A 19,119-nucleotide genomic window follows, 5' to 3' on the forward strand; every position below is an offset into this window, starting at 1 on the left:
TAACATCAACTTTTATTTAAATTCATTTTAAAGTACTCTCCTGAGTAAAAAAAATATTGAATTTACATCTAGAACTAGTGCCAGTTTGGTTTTCATATAAAAAAAAGGGTTCCATTTCATTTTATTTGCGTATCGCCTAAAACCCAATCAATGCATTAAAAGTACACAAAAGGGACCCTGTTGTGGAAACTGGTCGATTCTGATGACTCAGCTAATGATTGCTATAAATGTTCAACTTAATCAACATCATCTTTTCTAATGAGTTTGTACTAACATTAGGAGTGAAATTTCCTCGAAATCAATTAAGGGACCAAGCCTCTGGTGTGTGTGCTTATACTAATGAACCCCTGTACTAGACAGTAAATAATACGTTCCCTATATGCCATGCTATACATAGAATTTTCTTAAAGATCATTGACTGGGAAAAACAAAAACATTCAAATTGCCACGACGCAATTCTTGGCAAAACATTGAAAACACAAAGTATGGTAGATAATATGATGCACCACCCCTCAAATTCTATTCTCTTAAAAATACCACTGAATTTATAGACTACATATCGAAAAATGGTAAATTCCCTATAAATGTATATATATTTTTTAATAAAAATATGTATTTGCCAAGGCACAGTGGGGGATTTTTTTAAATATTTTTTTTTTATTCAAGTAAACAAATGATGACTCATCTAAACTGTTGTTATTTGTTTGAAACATAGAAAATGATTCATATAAAAGTTTATTATTATATATATTAATAAATGACTTTTATATATAAAGTTATTCTGCACTCATTGGGCACAGCATTAACTTTAGGTGAAGTTAAGATATCCGTTTATAGTTTTTTTCTGTACAAAGAAATATTCGACTTAAGACTACAACAGCAAAATTTTAAATGGCCACATTTAGGGATTTTTTTATAACTCATAATTTAAACCAGTGAAAACATTTTGCGACTTTGGGGCTGCCTCACCCCCAATAACTGCCAAATGTAACCATATAAAACGAGAATTCAAATGAAATGTATTTGCAAGTATAAAACGAATAAATCATCCATAGTTAGCGCCAAGTCTCGGGGAACTAATATCTGGAGGTTGCTCTACCCCCAAAAACCACCCTAAGCCGATTTAATGTACGGTCACAACAATATGGGACTCGAAAAAGGTATTTGTGTGTGGGATACCAATCTGTTGTCCGCATTTTGCTCCAAGTGCCAGGGAATAAAGTTTCAGTGTGCCAAACCACGAAATTTTCTATAAGAATTAAATTTTGAACAAAATTGGTATTCTACATACCCACCTCATATGGGAGCCATATCAGGTTATAGACCGATTTGGACCGTACTATATATTGAGCTGAAATTTAGCACATATTCGTATTTCTTCCATACTCAGGTTCGTTCATCTAAGCCTCTCGATATACTTGCGTATAACGGCGTGCCGCAGTGCGACACCTCTTGGGAAAGAAGTTTTACATGGCGTAGTACCTCACAAATGTTGCCAGCATTAGGAAGGGAAAAACACCGCTGAACATTTTTTCTGATGGTCTCGCCAGAATTCGAACCTAAGCGTTCAGCGTCATAGGCGGACATGCTAACCTTTTTTTATTAACCGATTTCTTTGAAATTCGGAACAGTGAGTCTCGTTCCGACTGCCATATGGTCCCATTTCCAGGTATAAGATCTTGAGGCCATAACAAGCGCATTTATAACCCCAAGTCGCTGAAATTTGAAAAAGTGTGTTGCACAAGGCCTCTTAATATACGGACCGAGTATGATCCACATACGAATTTAGTTAGACATAGCTGCCACAGCTGATCTACCGATTTATGGTCTTAAGCTTGACATTCTTCTTTCTCTTGACATTCATGCCAAATATGGCTCCGATCGGACTATGTTTAAACATAGCTACCATATACACCGATCTTGTCATATAGGCCTGTAAGGCATAACAGGCGCATTTATTACCGCTAAAATATGAAACAGTGAAATGTATTGAGCCACCCGATTTCCAAACCGTATATAGTCCACATCGGGCATTATTTAGGTATAGCTGTCATATAGACGGATTTGCCAATTAAGGGTCTTAATTCCATAACAGGTGCATTTGATAACAGTTTTCGCTGAAATTTGAAGTTGGAATATCAGCATCTAAACCGAATATGAACCTATTCGGTCCAAAAAAGTTTTTTTTTAGAAATTTAAACCAGTATGCCCAAAAGTTTTCTAAAAAATAAACAATAAAGAACAAAATTTTTAAATTTTAGCAAAATGTTTAATAGAGACAAAATTTGGGCTAAAATTTGTATTATAAAAAAAAACAAATTTTATATCGAACATCGAGTTTCATGGAAATTTAAAATAAAATTTTATTTGGGTTAGATTGCTTACGAGACTCAATTTTTGAAAAAATATTCCGGGAATACACAATTTTCTTTAAATTCATATAAAGACAAATTTTCGATAAAAAAGGCAAATAACAAAATTTTCCAAAAACTTTCTTTTGGAAAAATTTAACCCATTGTGCATTAAAAGGCATTGAAATTTGAAAAAAATGTGCCAACTTTCCATTAAAATCCAAAAATTTAAAATTTTTCTTTTAGAAAAATCTGACCCATTGTGCATTACCCGTTTGGGCAATAACACACTATCGTTTTTAAATTGCCTAAACAAATTCAAATAAAACATTACATGAAGATCAAATTTCAACGAAATATTCTTTGAAACCAATCTTGGGTTAAATTATTTATAAGAACCAAATTTTTAGCATCATTTTGATACCCTACACCACTACTGTGGAAAAGAGTTAGACCCATTGATAAATACACCGATCAACTCAGAATCACTTTCTGCTTCAATTTAGCAATGTACGTCTGTCAGTCTACATGCTTTGCACATGGGAACAGTAAAATATTAACGTTTTGAAAAAATCAAAAATCCTAATTCCAAAATTTTTTTTTTGAAAAATAACCCATTGTGGATTGTTCATTAGGACAGTATCGTTTTGAAAATTTCAAAAAAAAAAAAATACATAAAAATCCAGTATTGAAAATTTCAAAAAAAAAACCATTGGAACCCATTGTGCATTGCCAGCTGTCTGTCTGTCGGTTTAAAACTTTAGATTTTCTATAAGTACTAACTTTGAGTTAAATTTTAAAAGAAAAATCAATTTGTCCGAAGTCATCTGTGAAAACAAAATAATAACTAAATTTCCTATAAATTAAATTTTGTAGAAAATTTTCAAAAAAAAAGTAGAATTTTTTTTCCAAAAAATACTACCTATTGTGCATTGACCGTTGCAAGGACATTGAAATAATATGGTTTTGAAACAAAAATTGGAAAATCCCAATACCCCACAAAATTTTTTTTTAAAAAAACCCATCCCATTGTGCATTGCCTGTTAGGGTAGTAAATAGAACAGTATTGTTTAAGAAAATTTAAAAAAAAATTCCTACATTCCATAAAAATCCAATAATGAAATTGCCCATAAATATTTTATTTTTCCTTTAGGAAAATTTGACCCATTGTGAATTGCTAGCTGTGGCAGTAAAACATTACCGCTATAAAATTTTCTAAACAGATTCACAAAAAATTTTATATGAAGATCAAATTCCATAAACTTTCAATAAAAATTAAATTTTCTATAAATCACACCTAATATGGTAAGGCGAAACTCGTCCCATAGTGGTTGGTGTGTGTTGCTATCTCTGACTTTCTTTTTCCATTTGCAAAGAAAATTTCCTATCATTGAGCTCATCTCGAAAGAGAAACAAACAAAAAATTGCCCTAACAGGCAAAAAAACTTGAAAATGAAAAAAATTATTATTATTTCTTTGAAAATTAACCCATTGTGCATAGTTCGTTGTTGGGGCATTAGAAAAATATCGTTTTGAAACAAAATTTACCTACATTTCATAAAACAGTCAAAAATCCAAATTCCCCTCCAAATTTGTTTTTTTTTTTTGAAAAATTCAACCCACTGTGCATCACCCCTGGGGACATTTCTACATCATTATTCGCTATCAATGTCCATATGTTTAAAGAAATTAAAAGCAAGGCAGCGAAAGAGTGAGGGAAAGATTCTTTAGAGAAAAGAAAGGTGGGTGGTAAAACAGTGGTTGTTGGTCGTCGCATACTGCCACATATATTAAGCATGGTCTATAAAAGTTTTGTTTACGCTGAAATGAATTCATTTTATTGGCATAAAAAGAGAGTGAAATGTCCGAAAATATTTACAAAATTTAAGATAAGACACTCTGGCGTGTGTCTTCGCCAGTCAGGTGTGAGGTGTGAATTTGTTGTGCTAATGCTGGGATTGCCACAGTTGACCTCCGGTGTGTTTGAGTGGGAAAGGGGATCTGAGGCAGAAATAGAATAGACTGCGAATGCTGTAAAACCGAAAAAGACTTGAATAACCATCTGGCATAGAATAACTAAAACATTTTAGACAAATCATCGAATGAAGGGGAACAGGTGGTAATGCATTTGACATGGTAACAAGGAAAATTTGCTAAGGAATAATTCTTATTCTTATTACCTACAATTGACTTGTCACTGATGAATATTTTGAAAACAATGGACAACACCTAAGAAGCAGTTAGTTGATAACAATATATTTCCTAACATTAAAAGTGTTTGATGGGTTATGTTTAAGTCACTGATGGACATACAATTATGTATGTATGGGGGGGCAGTAAAATCCGAAGGATCAACTCACTGAAGTAGCTGTACAAAATAACAACAATCCGTCAACTGAACGAATTCTTGCGAAGTTGCTTACAATGTAGGCGTGCTACTATTCGTTTGTCCTATGACCACGGGCATAGAAATTCATGTGCGGTTGTGTGTTGTTGCTCATCACGGGTTTAAATCCTCATAAATACTTAAAATTGGCAATAAAATTGTATACCTAGATAAGGCAATTTTTGCGAGACATTCTCTTAAACCATAGCCGTTTGCTTTCTTTAGCCTAGTTTGATAAGTCATATTCCAATTTTATCTACAAGAAGTGGCTATAAATACAGACCTATTTCTACCATAACCAAAGAAAAACAAAGTTTTAGTTTAAAAAAGAAACATCTAGTGAAAATTTGTATTTCAGACTGTTGGGACCGTGCCAATTCCAATATGGCATATGCCGACTATATGCTGTGCGCATGGGGCCTATCTGTATTTTATACCAATTTACAACCCATTCAAATAATTAGAGCGATAAGGAAGAACAGCCCTCACAGTAAATTGAATTAAAATTGGTTTTATTTGTATTTTAGCCTTTCCAGAATACTGGCGACATTGGCAGCGAAAAGTTGACAAATTTTACATCGAAGTCTTGGAAAGTCTTTTTGCGCAACGGAACAAAGAACCACTGAGACAGAGAAATTGTGAGAGACAGGAAACACGAGAGTTAATAAAAGAAAAGCGTTGAACAACAAAAAGAAAACATCAAAAGACCAATGATCCCTAGCAAACGATCAAAAATAGAACAAAAAATAAGTCAATCGCAGCCCATTCAATAGCCACAGGAACTGAGACCACAAAGTCGTCAATACCATCAAACGTTAAAGGGTGAGAGTGAGAGGGAGAAGGGTAGCGAAGACATCCAGCAACTTCAAAAGCCTTGTGATTTACCATAAAAATGGATAATAGTCGAGAGCTGCTGCTTTTGCTTTTGTGTTTGGGGCTAATGGGTGGTCGACCTTCCTCCCCCAGCGCAACTCTGGTGTCAGCCATGTCCATTGCTAACCAGGACTTGGAGCGTTATTTCCGCTCGGTCAATACCACCCAGACATTGGCAGCCGAGGAGCGCATCACAGCGGACATCTACACCTATGCCTTCCTCAACTTTAGCTATGTGGAGAATCACGAGTTGCAAGTCATCAATTTCAACGAGGAGAAGGCCCGCTATGGCGAGGGCAAAATATTCAATGTCCATGGCAAGCTGGTGCACATCAGTGATGCCGAGGACATCAAAGACGACACTGCCTGCTCGGGCAATATCCTGGGCACCAATGGCCAGCCCACACCTGCCGAAGGCATCACCTGGATAGCTTTGGTCCGTCGCGGCCGTTGCACCTTCGAGGAGAAGGTCAACAATGTCTACAAGAAGAGGGCCTCGGGCATCATCATTTACAATGACAAGCAGGTGATGAGCCTGGAGAAAATGCAAATCAAAGGCAAAACACGTGAGTTGGACAAACGTTTGACATAGAACTGCGCAATTTTAAATGGAATTTTGTTTTTCCAACCATTTCCATAGGCAATATAACGGCGGTGATAACTTATCAAGACATTGGCGAAGATATTGCCATGAGATTGGATGACGGTGTCGATGTGACCGCCCATATTATTGAGGGCCGCAGCGGCATGAGACCCATAAACAGTCTAAACAGGTGAGTAATTTAAGCACAGCTATGTCGACGCTTACAATCATTCTCATCAGCCATCACGCCATCCATCATCAATGCCAATCATTTCCTGGTAGTCAAAATCGTTGAACCTCCCGGTGAACTTGCTTTGCATTTGGGATGCCACCATTCAGTTCATCGAACTCCATTACCGTTGCTCTGCATTTCTTTTTCTTAATCCTCTGTTCTTTGCATTGCAAAGAACTCTGACAGTCAATATCAGACTTTTTGCGAATGCTTTCCAGCTGAAGTCTGTTATGTGACAGTGTCGGCGTTGTCTTCATCGTCGTCATTGCTGCTCTTGCCTTTCGCTCATCTTTCTCTAAAGCGTAAATAAACAACGAATGATTTTCTTCTGATATCGCAAAGAAGCAAAATTAAAAATTAATTACAAACAAAATAGCATTAAACCATCATCGCCCTGCCGCCACCGCACTTCCTGCCATTCACATTATGGTCTTAAACAGAAATGGTAGTCAAAAAATGATTAAAAGCTCTACTCTCTCATTGAGGCCATAAATTATGGGCATAAAATCACATTCAAATAAATTATAAAAACGCCAAAAGAATCAAAAGCCGATTTTTATACCCTCCACCATAGGATGGGGGGTATACTAATTTCGTCTTTCCGTTTGTAACACCTCGAAATATGCGCCAAAGACCCCATAAAGTATATCCCTCTGTCCGTCCGTCCGTCCGTCTGCCGAAAGTACGCTAACTTTCGAAGGTGTAAAGCTAGGCGCTTGACAAATACTTCTTATTAGTGTAGGTCGCTTGGGATTGTAAATGGGCCAAAACGTTTCATGTTTAGATATAGCTGCCATATAAACCGATCTTGGGTCTTGACATCTTGAGCTTCTAGAGGGCGCAATTCTTAACCGAAACCGTGGTGTTGTGGCATCACTTCCGACAACAACTGTGCGATTGATAATCTGATATAGCTGCCATATAAACCGACCTTTATATGACAGCTATATCAGATTTTGCAAATGGCTCACTTGCAAGTGTAAACACTGAAAAAATGTTTGTACTAATTTTTGAAGATTCGAGCCAAAGATTAGCAAACTTAAAAAGATGATAAATTTCCCAACTTTTTAAGGAAACATTCCATTTGGTGAAAAATATTATCCTTCATATTAAGGATTCTTTATTTCAAATGGAAGGTTAATAAATCCTTAACATTGCGTCTTGTTACCAAAGACAAAAATCTAAAATGAAGGTCAAATTCTCGTTGGAAGTTAGGAAATTGACCTTGGGGCAAGACTACAGCGAACTGTAATTAAAGAACAAAATATTGGGTTGCCCAAAAAGTAATTGCGGATTTTTTAAAAGAAAGTAAATGCATTTTTAATAAAACATAGAATGAACTTTAATCAAATATACTTTTTTAAACCTTTTGTCTAAAGCAAGCTAAAAGTAACAGCTGATAACTGACAGAAGAAAGAATGCAATTACAGAGTCACAAGCTGTGAAAAAATTTGTCAACGCCGACTATATAAAAAATCCGCAATTACTTTTTGGGCAACCCAATAGTTTCACGAAAAAGGAGCGTCTTTATATGTTTAATTTTTTTTTTTTGGTTAAGCTTAAAAAAAAGATTCTTCAAAACGAATAAGTGGACAGCCATATATGAAGTAAAATAGGAATCTATTAGCGATAAAAATTTGAAACGAATGGTCATATCCGTTAGTAAAAAGGAAATTAAATTTGAAGGTTGCACCTTTAATTTGAAGTTTTGATTTTTTGGCTCGTTTTCATTGCTGAAACCCTACGAATATGGAACAAATCTTAAATTTTGGGCCAATTTTTTTGTCAGTGCAGGGCAACTGTTGGTGTTTTTTGTTCTGCGGCAGCACATAACCTTTCTTTAAGTTATTGTTGACCGGTATTTCTTATAAGAGAGATACAGGAAGTAAAGTTTGACCACCTTTTCTGTTCTATAATCTTCTGGAGGCAAAGGGTTGCGTTTAGTTATTTAGTATGTTTGTTTTTATGGAATGTAGAGTTTGCCCAACTACTAAAATAGGGTACTTATTTGTTTGGTGACCAAAGTGGAGCGGACCTTCCCCCTTACCAAAATTTTCAAAAAAGTCGTGTCTAGTAGATTAGAACACTGACTTACGTGAAATTTTTGTAACACCACTATAGTTACCCAAAAAACCTACATTTAACTTAGGGGAACGACCCACCCGAAACCCCCAAAAACGGGCATGTGTCACAATCAGAGCAATATGGGTGTCAAATGAAAGGTATTAATCAGTAGGATACGAATATGATATCGTCATTTCGGTTTGAGTGGCTGGATGGACGTCTCACTTCAAAAAAAAAAAAAAACACAAAACGAATAGATAGACTCATCACCACAATATAAGACTCAAATAAAAGGTTTATGGAAGAAGATTACGAACTTTATATCCAAATTTGGGGCAACTGAAAGCGCTAAATGGTTGGCCTGTTAAGCAGTTGCACAATTGTTTTGTGGACAACCCTATTAACAAGCGATATCTTCCATTGGATCTACGGGCGTGATCATTGTAATGGTGTGCATGTTAAAGGTGTTTCGCAAGAGATGACTCTAATTAAAGGAGATAGTTTTGTGGGTCACCCTATATGTCAATCAAGTAGCATTTTATCTTAACCATATCTGAATTTTTTATTCGAGTTTTGAGCTGAGTAAGGAAAAAATTCCAAGTAATTATAAAAAGTTTAGTATTACTTACCTCAATCTATGAAGTCGTTGGGTTGCATATGATTTGTGACCTGTAAATAAAGAAAACAAAAAATAGTTAAAATGGACAGTAAGCCCAAAAATAGAAAACTTAAACAGTTTAAATTAAAAACATATTAACCCATTAACGACAAACGGGTAGAAATAGAAATATAGCTGTCCCAAAAAAGTCTAATTCGAGTTAGGAAAGAGGTATCCTAATGAAACATTTTTTCCTGTCATATAAGCTCATGTGTTGGGGGGAAAATTGGCAATTTTGTGTAGCTCAAAAAAAGCAAGCAATATTTTTCCCAACATTCTAGAAGTGAGATTTTTGGAAACTGTTCTAACTTCTTATGACATTTTATGGTTAATATATTTGAACAAGACATGTAAGTGCTGTGTTCGGCCGGGCCGAATCTTATATACCCTCCACAATGAATCGCATTTGTCAAGTTCTTTGCCCGGTATCTTTTAAAGTCAAACAAAGGATAATGGATAAAAATTGCCATGCTATTGGAGCGGTATCAGGTTATGGGCCTATTCGGACCATACTTGGTTTGAATGTTGGAGACCATAGCGGAAGTCATCAAGAATTAATATCGGGCGATCGGTTTACATGGGTGCTATATCAGGTTTTAACCGATTTGAACCATACTTGAGATAGTTGTTGGAAGTCAAGACAAATGACTTTATGCAAATTTCAGCCAAATCGGATAATAATTGCACACTCTAAAGGTGATCGGTTTATATCTATATTGATATATTATATATATATTAATTATATCTATATTGATATATTGATCTGGCCCCCATATAGACCGATATGCCGATTTAGACCCATTAATGCATCTCTTATGGGCCGAAGACCCTAAATCGAGTGATCGGTCTATATGACAGCTGTAGCTAAATCTGGACGGTATTGAAGAAGGATGTCGAGAGGCCTAACACAACTTACTTTTCCAAATTTCAGCGAAATCGCTACATTTATTCGATTTCACTGAAATTTGGAAAAGTAACTTGTGTTAGGCCTCTCGACATCCTTCTTCAATACTGTCCACATTTAGCTACAGCTGTCATATAGACCGATCACTCGATTTAGAGTCTTCGGCCCATAAGAGACGCATTAATAGGTCTAAATCGGCAGATCGGTCTATATGGGGGGCCAGATCAATATATAGTCCGGTATAGCCCATCCTCGAACATAACTTCCCTATGGAGAAAATAGAATCTGTGCAAAGTTTCAGTTCAATATCTCTTTTTTTAAAGACTGAAGCGTGATTTCAACAGACAAATGAACAGAGGGACGGACATGGCTAGATCGTCTTAGATTTTTACGACGATCAAGAATATATGCATTTTATATGGTTGAAAATGGATAGTTTGATGTGTTGCAAACGGAATGACAAAATTAGTATACATCCATCCTTCGGTGGTGGGTATTAAAATAAATTTAGTACGACAAGCCGGCTACTTTTGGCAGCAGGTGCGACTTTATGTCTTTAAAATCCACTTTTCTTCGCTAAATGGTCATAAAATATAAGTCAAACAAATTTTTGTGATAAACAAAATAATGATTTAGGAAATCTATGCCTCGAATCGGTCTACAACCTGATTAGATTCCGTATAGCCAATCTCTCGATTTGACTTCTTTAGCACCACTAAAAGTAATTCTTTTGCAAAAATGTAAAAAAATAGGATTTCTTGTCTTCACCTCCCATTATTCTTTGGTCTTGAGGGTATATAACATTCCGTCCCAGCCCGATTATTAACAGGTTTAAACTAGTTTTTATTATTTTCATTTGACGTAGCAGTTTTTAAAAATTTTACAGTTAATGTATTTATTTGCCTTCTTTATCTCATTTCAGAACCTCAGTGCTGTTTGTGGCCATATCCTTTATCATACTAATGGTGATATCACTAGTCTGGCTAATATTCTACTACATACAGAAATTCAGATATATGCAGTCCAAAGATCAACAGTCGGTAAGCATTTTTAACTCTAAAAGAAAAACCAAAAAACAAAATTTCACAAATTATTGAAAAATATCTAAAATTTCTGCAATCAAGCGTCAGCTGTGCTCAGTTACTAAAAAGGCCATTATGAAGATACCCACCAAGACGGGCAAGAGTACAGATGAGAAGGATGCAGAATCAGACTGTTGTGCCATATGTATTGAGACCTATAAGGCCTCCGATCTGATACGAGTGCTGCCATGCAAGTAAGAGCCAAACCCAAATGTCTTTACTGTTTTATGAGAAAATCGTTCATTTGGAATTTTTTTTCCAAATTTTGTTTTGTCCCTTCTTCTATTATAGGCATGAGTTCCACAAAAATTGCATAGATCCCTGGCTGATTGAGCATCGCACATGCCCCATGTGCAAATTGGATGTGCTAAAGTTCTATGGTTATGTGGTGGGTGATGAAATCCATACAACGCCATCGCCCCAGCATATGCCAGCAAACATTGCAGCTCCCTTAGACGACACTGAAGTGCCAGTCGTAGTTGTAGGAGTAGTACCCCGCCAAGCCAACAGCATATCATCCTCATCGCCACCGCCACCGCATACACACAGCATCCATCATCATAACTCCCCAACACCTCCTCGTAGATTTAGTGCCACTCAAGCGAGTGTAGAGACCCAAACGACATCATCGCTAGAGCCCCACAGTAGTCACGAATATGAGCCCTACTCCCATCATCGTGAGACTGATGCCACAATTACAGAAATTGATGAGCCTGATGCTAGTGCTGTGACAGGTCACAGACAGGGTCAGACGAATGCATTTCAAGTGAGCACGGCCAGTCGTCAGGTGACCGATGTCTAAACAGTCCATCAGCTGCCTAATTCAGGCGCGGATTGTTAATTGAATTTGAAACAGCTGATATGGTGTTAGGCTCCTTAAACAGGGCTAGCTGCAAATTGGAGCCTTAGATTGTTTTTTTTTTAATTAAAAAGCTCCTAACAAACAAACAAACAACAACAACAACATTTCTATCATTATTTTCGTTATTATGATTATTGTAAATAATTACGTTTTAAGTTGAATCATCATTTCTTTTTGTAGTTTAAACGCTTAAACTGATCCCAAAAATGAATACTTAAGAGTTCTAAGACTTGATATGCAACGTTACACTTTAAGTTTTTAGTTTAATGTAATTTTAGCTAAACTAACTGAAAAAACAAAAACAATTTTTGTACACCGGCAACGGATATCGAGCTCCCCCACCCTCCTCCAACGCCCCCAAGTCCCTTTGTATTGCTAAGGCCATATAACAATAACAACTACAACAACACATTGTGTGTTCTTTAAGCAAAACGACGACGACGATGATGATGATGATGATGATGATTATGACAATTTGTAGTCTTAGTATGAATGTGCGCAGACGCAAAGCAGTGACTAAAGACTAGTCAAATTAGAATTTAAAATCGAACAGACACGGACACGGACACTGACACTGACACTGACATTTGAGTTAAGACACAAACAATGACAAAAGATGTGCGCCTTGCCTTTTGAACAAGAAGAAGACAAACAAGTCCACAAACGACGGCAACGATGAGACGAGACGAGACGAGACAAGACGAAGCGAGGAAGAAAACAGAAGAGCTAGAGAGAGGAGCATGTATATATTAATCTAATATTAATTCCAACAAAAACAAAACATTGGTTAACATCTTTTCTATAACGTCATAAGTATTACCAACAAAAACCCTATGAACGATGAAAACAAAACAAAAAAAAAACAAAACTTTGAAGAAAAAACCAAACACAAAACTCAATTAAATGTCGAAATTAAATGTTTAAAAAACAAATTTGAAAAAGAACTTTTGTTTTAATTCATGCCACGCGGGAGATATGAGAAATTTATAGAAAAATTTAGAAAAAATATAAAATTTGCCAAAATAATTCGAAAAAAAATTAGAGTGTTTTTGAAAATTCTTTACATTTACATACACTATGGCAGGGAAAATCCTAGTACAAAAGATATATGTTAAGAAAAAAAAAAAAGATTTTTAAAATGTAACAAAAAATGACGATGCACATTGGGATAGAATCAAAAAAAAACTAGTATAACATATATCGTTTGAGAACGCTTAGAGACAACTCTTTGAAATATGAAATGGTTAGAGCTGAGCTATCGCGATTATGTGTGAAATTTCAAGTCCCTAGGTGGTCTGGGGGTTACTTGGTCACCTCGGCATTTCGAAAAATTGTTCGGATCGATAGGGGCCAAAAATTCCATTTTGTGGACACGAAAAGTAGTTTCATTGTTATACCCTCCACCATGGGATGGGGGTATACTAATTTCGTCATTCTGTTTGTAACTACTCGAAATATTCGTCTGAGACCCCATAAAGTATATATTGGGTTGCCCAAAAAGTAATTGCGGATTTTTCATATAGTCGGTGTTGACAAATTTTTTCACAGCTTGTGACTCTGTAATTGCATTCTTTCTTCTGTCAGTTATCAGCTGTTACTTTTAGCTTGCTTTAGAAAAAAAAGTGTGAAAAAAGTATATTTGATTAAAGTTCATTCTAAGTTTTATTAAAAATGCATTAACTTTCTTTTAAAAAATCCGCAATTACTTTTTGGGCAACCCAATATATTCATGATCGTCGTGACATTTTAAGTCGATCTAGCCATCTCCGTCCGTCCGTCTGTCTATTGAAAACACGCTAACTTTCGAAGGAGTAAAGCTACCCGCTTGAAATTTTGCACAAAAACTTCTCATTAGTGTAGGTCAGTTGGGATTGTAAATGGGCCATATCGGTCCATGTTTTGATATAGCTGCCATATAAACCGATCTGGGGTCTTGACTTCTTGAGCCTCTAGAGGGCGCAATTCTTATCCGATTGGAATAACATTTTGCACGAAGTATTTTGTTATGATATCCAACAATTGTGCCAAGTATGGTTCAAATCGGTCCATAACCTAATATAGCTACCACATAAACCGATCTTGAATCTTGACTTCTTGAGTCTCTAGAGGGCGCAATTCCATTCCGATTGGAATGAAATTTTGCACGACGTGTTTTGTTATGATATCCAACAACTGTGCCAAGTATGGTTCAAATCGATTCATAATCTGATATAGCTGTCATATAAACCGATCTGGGGACTTGACTTCTTGAGCTTCTAGAGGACGCAATTCCTATCCAATTTGGCTGAAATTTTGCATGACGTATTTTATTATGACTTTCAACAACTGTGCCAAATAGGGATCAAATCGGTTCATACCCTGATATAGCTGCCATATAAACCGATCTGGGATCTTGATTTCATGAGCCTCTAGAGGTCGCAATTGTTATCCGATTTGCCTGAAATTTTGTACGACGAATCCTCTCATGACCATCAACATACGTTTTTATTATGGTCTGAATCGGTCTATAGCCTGATACAGCTCCCATATAAAACGATCTCTCTATTTTACTTCTTGCGCTCTCAAAGAGCGCAATTCTTATTCGAATTGGCTGACATATTCACAGGTCTCCAACATATAATTTAATTGTGGTCCGAACCGGACCATATCTTGATATCGCTCTGATAGCAGAGCAAATCTTTTCTTTTATCCGTTTTTTTTGCCTAAGAAGAGATGCCGGGAAAAGAACTCGACAAAGCGATCCATGGTGGAGGGTATATAAGATTCGGCCTGGCCAAACTTAGCACTCTTTTACTTAATGTGACTAAAAAAATCAAAAATCCACTTTTTCACATTTTTTGACCTCCAATCTGCATAAATTGTAACTCAACTATGGGATGTTGATGTACACTACAGCTTAGACTTGTAAATTTAGTCACTAATCTAAATCATGGGAGTAGAGAATGTTCCATTGACAGAAAGCTCAAAATACCTGGGTGTTTTGCTGGACAGGAAATTTAACTTTAAAATGGCAAGAAAGGCAACTCTTGCCCTATACACCTGCGAGAGAGCCATTGGCAAAAGTTGGGGGTTTAGACCGTATGTCATGCATTGGGTATATACTGCAGTTTTCAGACCTATAATGCTATATGGTGTTGTGGTCTGGTGGACGGCGCTTCAAAAGTCCACCTACTGCTCAATACTTAACCGAATTCAAAGGATGGCTTGTTTGTGTATCACAGCCGCGCTGAGGGCGACACCATCTGATGCACTGAATTCAATGCTACATCTTATACATCTGGACATTGTGGCTACCCAACTTGAAGCGACCACTGCCGTGAGGTTAAGGGAGCTTTCTTATTGTGTTATTCTTGATACAATATCCGATGTTCCAGGCAGTGTGGATTACAACCTACCTGAGCCGCTATTAAATAAAAACTACTGCACCACTATTCCTGATAGAACCGATTGGAACTACGATATCCCTGGTAACAGAAGCTACATAGACTTCTATACGGATGGTTCCAAACTAAACGACCAGGTGGGCTTTGGGGTGTACTCTAAAGATCTAGAACTGGTCATATCGAAAAGGTTACCCGACCACTGCAGTGCGTATCAAGCGGAGATCCTTGCAATTAAGGAAGTGATGGAATGGCTAAGATATAATGTCATTACGACGATTGGCATAAATATCTTCTCAGACAGCCAGGCAGCCATTATATCCCTGAAGAACGTATTTCTGAACACAACCGCCCTCGACTGTCACAGATCTCGCAACGAAATGGCTGAACAGTTCAAAATACACCTGTTCTGGGTGCCGGGCCGCAGAGATATCCCAGGGAATTGTAAAGCGGATAAGCTTGCTAGACTAGGAACTACCCTACACATTCCAGGGATACTGGAATCTGTGGGTATGTCTCTAGCGACATGTAAGCTAAGTTTTCAGGACTAGGTCCGAATGATAGATGGCCACAAAGAGGGGGCTGTGAGCAATCTAAAACTATGTGGCCTAATATAGACTTGAAGAGGTCTACCGCTTTGCTGTCGCTGGCTAGAAGACTAAGACGTCATTGTGTCCGTCATTACAGGTCATTCTCTAATTGGAAAACATGCTGATAGACTGAAGGTTGCCAGCAACGACTTTTGCAGAAGTTGTGAGGACATCGAAGAAGAAGAGACTATAGAACACCTTCTGTGTGTGTGTCCCACACTAGCAGTCAGAAGGAGTTTCACTTTAGGTTCTCATTTCTTTGAAAACCTCACTGACTTAGCGGATGTCAACATTCGCAAGTTATTGGGCTTTTTAAAGCGATCTGGATGGTTCAACGGTAGGAATTAGAAAGCATTTTCCTTTTTCTCTGCCTGTATTATCACAAATGACGAAAACGTCTAAGTGAGTCTGATGGCAGACTGCCACTTAAACTTAAACTAACCGAACCTAAATCATGCATCAAAATTAAAATCGAACCACAAATGCTTTTGTAAACTGTAAAACACAAAGCCAATCTCGGCTAAGATTTTAATAAATTAAACTTAAAAGTCGAATATTTCCGAAACCATTAGATGAAGCAAGAGGTCTTAAATTTGGCATGTACATACAACTAAGAAGTATATGATCGGGAACTAAATAATCTATTAAGAATTCATACATTTTGGTAGCAAAATTGGTACTATTTGGTACTTTCTTTACAGAGGGAGCTGAAATTTGGCATGGAGCTACAACTAGGAATAGTTTTAGAGATGGTAAAATAATCTATGCACAATTGTAAAATTTTGGTAGCATTCTTTACCTTCTTTACCGATGGAGCTCTAGGTCTGAAATTTGGCATGTGGTTACTAGAAGGAAATATATAATGGATGACTAAATTATATATTCAAAATTCCTATGAAATAGCTTATCTTGGCCTAAAACCAAGCAATTTGACAAACATTATCCCAGTTTGACCTTGAAAGAATATATTGGGCAACTAGAAGATATTTTTTTTCGAATTTACACTTTTGCTGATTTTTCAATGTTTCTTGCATTAAACAATGGTCTAAAGCCGGACAATATACTGCAATTGAATCTCAATAAAACATATCGTGCAAAATTTTGTCAAGAACGAACCAAAAATTGTGGCGTTCGTCCTTGGACCATTCATTTGTTGTCATGACAATCGGCCAACGAATGAGACCTGTACGTTGATCACAAGAATACCTGGATAGATAGACAGACCGGCATGGCTAAATCGAATCAGGAAGTGATTCTAAGCCGATTAATGGATCAACTTCAAATCCCTCTTAACATTGCAAAAAAATTCACAAATTTATAATACTCTGTACCACAGTGGTGGTGTAGGGTACGATATAATGAATTCATCATTTAAAAGAAAGCTTAGCTAGAAAACTTACATGGCAGCCTGCACATCTCAATGTTTTCCAAATGTTAAAGTTTCATTAAAACCCTCATCTTAGATGGTAGAGCTTTATCCTCAGCTTTTTTGTCTCAGACTTGATGTGTTGTAAAGCAAAACAAATCAAAAAAGAAACTTAAACCACCTATTTTTGCCTATGAATTCTCTCTTAGTTTCTGGGCAGTGAAGAAAGCATTCTGGAGTACGAACCGGATGTTGTAGGGACAGCAACTAATACCAATGCTGGCAACAGCTCCAATCACAGGCAAAGTGGAGCCTTAGCTGATCTAATCAGAAGTCGTGATTTTGTTATAGATTTTCCAAGGATTTTCGTTTTAGAGGCTGGCACCAGCACAGGACGCAGAGATTCATTGTTAATAGATTTGCCCGAGAGATCGCAATCATCGATGGCATTTCCCCAGGCCAAGGACTGGATGTATTCGGTGGCAAATAAGCTGGAGGAGCAGCATGGTTTAAGGAGACCAAGAAAATCCAGTCAACGAACAGAAATGCAAGAGGTAAACAAATAGAAAAAGCAGCAAACCAAAATCTTAACCAACACTTTACCCCTCTTAATTTACAGAATCTGTTAATGGTGCGCTGTGACGCAGTGAAAAAGCGACGTTCTCGTTCCGCAGATGGACGTTATTTTTTGAGGGCCCGCGATAGTGACAAAGACATCAATAGCGGCGATGACGAGGGAGCCTGCGGAGGCTGTGACATACCACCCATGGAGCTACTTACTCGTCGCAACAGCAATTCATCCACCCACCTGACACCCTGCCATCCTCCACCACAAGCCTTGAAATTTGATTATCTAAACAGACGTCTAAAATCCAAGCCACCACGCAGCGATGGCACCGACAATCCAATGGATATAAGCCAGGCGTCCACGCAGCAGCCACAACAGGGCCAACAGGAGTTGGCCGCCAAACCCATACCCAGCATTAACATTAAAATACAAATAAATGATGAAAGTGACAACATTGAGTTGCCTTAAAACTCAACTGACAGCCTAGCAAAATAAGCATCTAGTGTTGAAAAAGGAAACTTTGCAGACTTTAAACAGCATTTTTAGTAAAAAAAACATTCCTTTATTTAAGATGGCAAAAAGGATGCTTTAATCTACCACTGAAAGTCTTTATCAATGTTGACGTTCTCATATTTCTTTAAGATTCAAAATTCTCAACACTAGACCTGTTTTTCTTTAAATGGCAGCCTTTGGGCTTAATGGCAACGAACTTGATTAGAAAGACATTTTCTTGCTACAGAATAAATAATTGATTAGATAGAAGATATACATGCAACATACATATACACACACTACTATACTTAGTTCAACAAAGTTATGTGACTTGTCTGTATGAGTTGTCCATGTAATTGGCAATAAGCTTAAAGTAAAATAAATTAAAATTGTGTTGTAGTTTTGGTTAGACAAATTTTTCATTAAAAAAAACACAAACATAAAATGTTTAGAAACACCTTAATTATTGTACAAACATATTGATGACCTGCTTCTTCTCGATGGTTTGTAGTTTTTATTTACTATCACTTATAACTGTTTTATAAACATCTAATAATTGATGACTGGATGCTTGCTAATTATTATACTAATCTTGTCATTCCATTTGCATTTCCTCGAAGTATTGATCTGCAATCCTATGAAGTATATATCTACATTAGACCGTCCATGCGTCCACTACTGTGGCTGTGATAGTTAAGGAAAATGACAAGAAACAATCACCACTCTTA

General features: G+C 36.8%; 1 protein-coding gene and 1 long non-coding RNA gene across 5 annotated transcripts in view; one reads left to right on the forward strand and one right to left on the reverse strand.

The window, feature by feature from the left end:
• The window catches only part of LOC106082358 (uncharacterized), a 193,086-nt gene extending 183,921 nt beyond the window's left edge, over positions 1–9,165 (reverse strand). Inside the window, exon 1 of the long non-coding RNA XR_009398563.1 lies at positions 9,119–9,165. This is a non-coding gene — a long non-coding RNA (uncharacterized LOC106082358). The remainder of the gene's footprint in view (positions 1–9,118) is intronic.
• LOC106082344 (E3 ubiquitin-protein ligase goliath) overlaps positions 1–18,854 on the forward strand; it is a 69,281-nt gene extending 50,427 nt beyond the window's left edge. For all 4 annotated transcript variants that reach the window (XM_013244792.2, XM_059370293.1, XM_059370294.1 and 1 more), the window contains 7 exons: positions 5,265–6,176; positions 6,251–6,383; positions 10,974–11,091; positions 11,176–11,327; positions 11,425–11,521; positions 17,541–17,885; positions 17,951–18,854. In XM_013244792.2, coding sequence (XP_013100246.2) covers positions 5,630–6,176; positions 6,251–6,383; positions 10,974–11,091; positions 11,176–11,327; positions 11,425–11,521; positions 17,541–17,885; positions 17,951–18,367 — 1,809 coding nt within the window. In that variant the 5' untranslated portion in view covers positions 5,265–5,629 and the 3' untranslated portion in view covers positions 18,368–18,854. The remainder of the gene's footprint in view (positions 1–5,264; positions 6,177–6,250; positions 6,384–10,973; positions 11,092–11,175; positions 11,328–11,424; positions 11,522–17,540; positions 17,886–17,950) is intronic.
• The last annotated feature ends 265 nt before the right edge of the window (positions 18,855–19,119 follow it).

This window comes from Stomoxys calcitrans, chromosome 5 (genome assembly GCF_963082655.1).
Source record: "Stomoxys calcitrans chromosome 5, idStoCalc2.1, whole genome shotgun sequence".
Taxonomy (NCBI): domain Eukaryota; kingdom Metazoa; phylum Arthropoda; class Insecta; order Diptera; family Muscidae; genus Stomoxys; species Stomoxys calcitrans.